We start from the raw sequence: 2,007 nt of genomic DNA, 5'->3' as shown, positions 1-2,007 counted from the left end.
TGTGTGTTCTGCATATTGTGTTTGTTCCTGCACCAAAGTTTGGTTGTGTTTGTGTATGTGTGAGCATGCATGTCTATGTGTGTATATGTGTAACACAGAGAATAAGACTATTAGCTTGTTTGGAATTCTCACTGGTATTGATCAGTGATTTTTCATATAGATCTATACGCCCACTCCACAGTTTCTTCACGTGTACTGTGAAAGGCAGCAAGCCAATTTCTAGACTGAGTTAACTATTGTATAAATATGGTACTAAGCAAACAGCAATACCAGTAAATTCATATTCATTGGAATTAGGTTCTTTCAAAAGGACCACTCTTTGCTATAAAAATACATTCTAATGCAATTTGTTAGCAGTTACTTCTCACTAATGAATAAAACTTTCCAAACTGCATCAATGTTTTCTTCAAGTGTTAGTGATTTCTGTATACGCATCTCACTTTCTTCTCCAGAGACATGGATGGTGACAATCAGACGACAGTCACAGAATTCCTCCTCCTGGGACTCTCTGAAGAGTCAGAACAAGAAGACATTGTCTTTGGAATGTTCTTGGGGATGTACATGGTCACCATCTCTGGGAACCTTCTCATCATCCTGGCCATCAGCTGTGACCCTCATCTCCACACACCCATGTACTTCTTCTTGGCCAACCTCTCCAGTGTCGACATCTGCTTTTCCTCAGTCACCGTCCCCAAGGCTCTGGTGAGTCACATGGTGGGAAGCAAGTCCATCTCTTACACAAAGTGTATGATCCAGATCTACTTCTTGATCACATTCATCACCTTGGACAATTTTCTCCTGAGTGTGATGGCCTATGACCGCTATGTGGCCATTTGTCACCCACTTCACTACACTCTGATGATGAGGCCCAGACTCTGTGTCCTCCTGGTGGTCCTATCATGGGTCATCACACAACTGCATGCTCTCTTGCACACTCTCCTCATGTTTCGACTCACCTTCTGTTCCCACAATGCAGTGCCCCACTTCTACTGTGATCCCTACCTTGTCCGGAAACTCTCTTGTTCTGATACCTTTATCAATGATGTCACAGCCTTTTCTGAGGGTGGAGTGTTATTTATGACACCGTTTGTATGCATTGTTGTTTCCTATTCCTACATCTGCTCTAAGGTCTTGAAGATGCCCTCAGCCCAGGGGATAAGAAAAGCCATGTCCACTTGTGGTTCCCACCTCACTGTGGTCTGTCTTTACTACGGGGCGATCCTAGGAATTTATATGCACCCTTCTTCCTCCTACTCACTACAGGATGCAGTGGCCTCTGTCATCTTCACAGTGGTGACCCCTATGGCCAACCCTTTCATCTATAGCTTGAGGAATCGTGACATCAAAGGAGCCCTAAGGAAGATAATTCTCAGGTCCTAGAATCTGAAATTTCTAGAGCTGAGAGGACTCAGTGACGTCATGCAGAGTTTCCATTTTATAAACAGAGATCCAGACGTGTCCAGTGTTCAGCATGACTTCCCCTGGGATTTTTGATAGATGTTTGTAATCATTCTTTTATTTGGATGCCGTCTAATGTTCTCTGTCACACACTGAACTTTATCTCTTCAAAGCAATGTTTTTAAGGTGCTCATTTCACAGATAAGAGAAACTGAGAACATTTGGACACGTTCTGCCTTGAATGTGTTTAATATCCCCTGAGATCTTGGCTGCCAAAATGATCAGGGGATTTTATGAGATGTGATCACCTGACCCTATGGCCTCAAGCAGAGCTGTGGTGATCCTGGTAAATGACCCACAGGAAGTTTAACTCACCCATGTTAGACAACTTGTAGTAATAGGGGGAGCGGCGGCGGGGCTGCGTCCCCAAAACCCCCAGCTGCCTGCCCGGCTCGGCTAGCTTATGCCCCGAAATAATTACACGGACACTGTATTCTTTTAAACACTGCTCTGGCCCATTTCTAATCATCTGTGTAGCGCCCCTAGGTGCGCTTACCGGGAAGATTCTAGCCTAAGTCCATCCTGGGTCGGAGCTGGGGCATGGTGTGC

At 44.8% G+C, this 2,007-nt stretch overlaps 1 protein-coding gene across 1 annotated transcript; it reads left to right on the top strand.

Moving 5' to 3' along the window:
* Positions 1-456: 456 nt before the first annotated feature.
* Positions 457-1,380, top strand: LOC142859448 (olfactory receptor 1f45-like). Its single transcript, XM_075989620.1, has one exon. It carries the CDS (start codon positions 457-459, stop codon positions 1,378-1,380), a length of 924 nt encoding a protein of 307 aa, XP_075845735.1.
* Positions 1,381-2,007: the final 627 nt, after the last annotated feature.

The sequence above is a fragment of the Microtus pennsylvanicus genome, chromosome 11 (genome assembly GCF_037038515.1).
Source record: "Microtus pennsylvanicus isolate mMicPen1 chromosome 11, mMicPen1.hap1, whole genome shotgun sequence".
Classification (NCBI taxonomy): domain Eukaryota; kingdom Metazoa; phylum Chordata; class Mammalia; order Rodentia; family Cricetidae; genus Microtus; species Microtus pennsylvanicus.
This window is presented reverse-complemented; position numbering and strand designations above follow the sequence as displayed.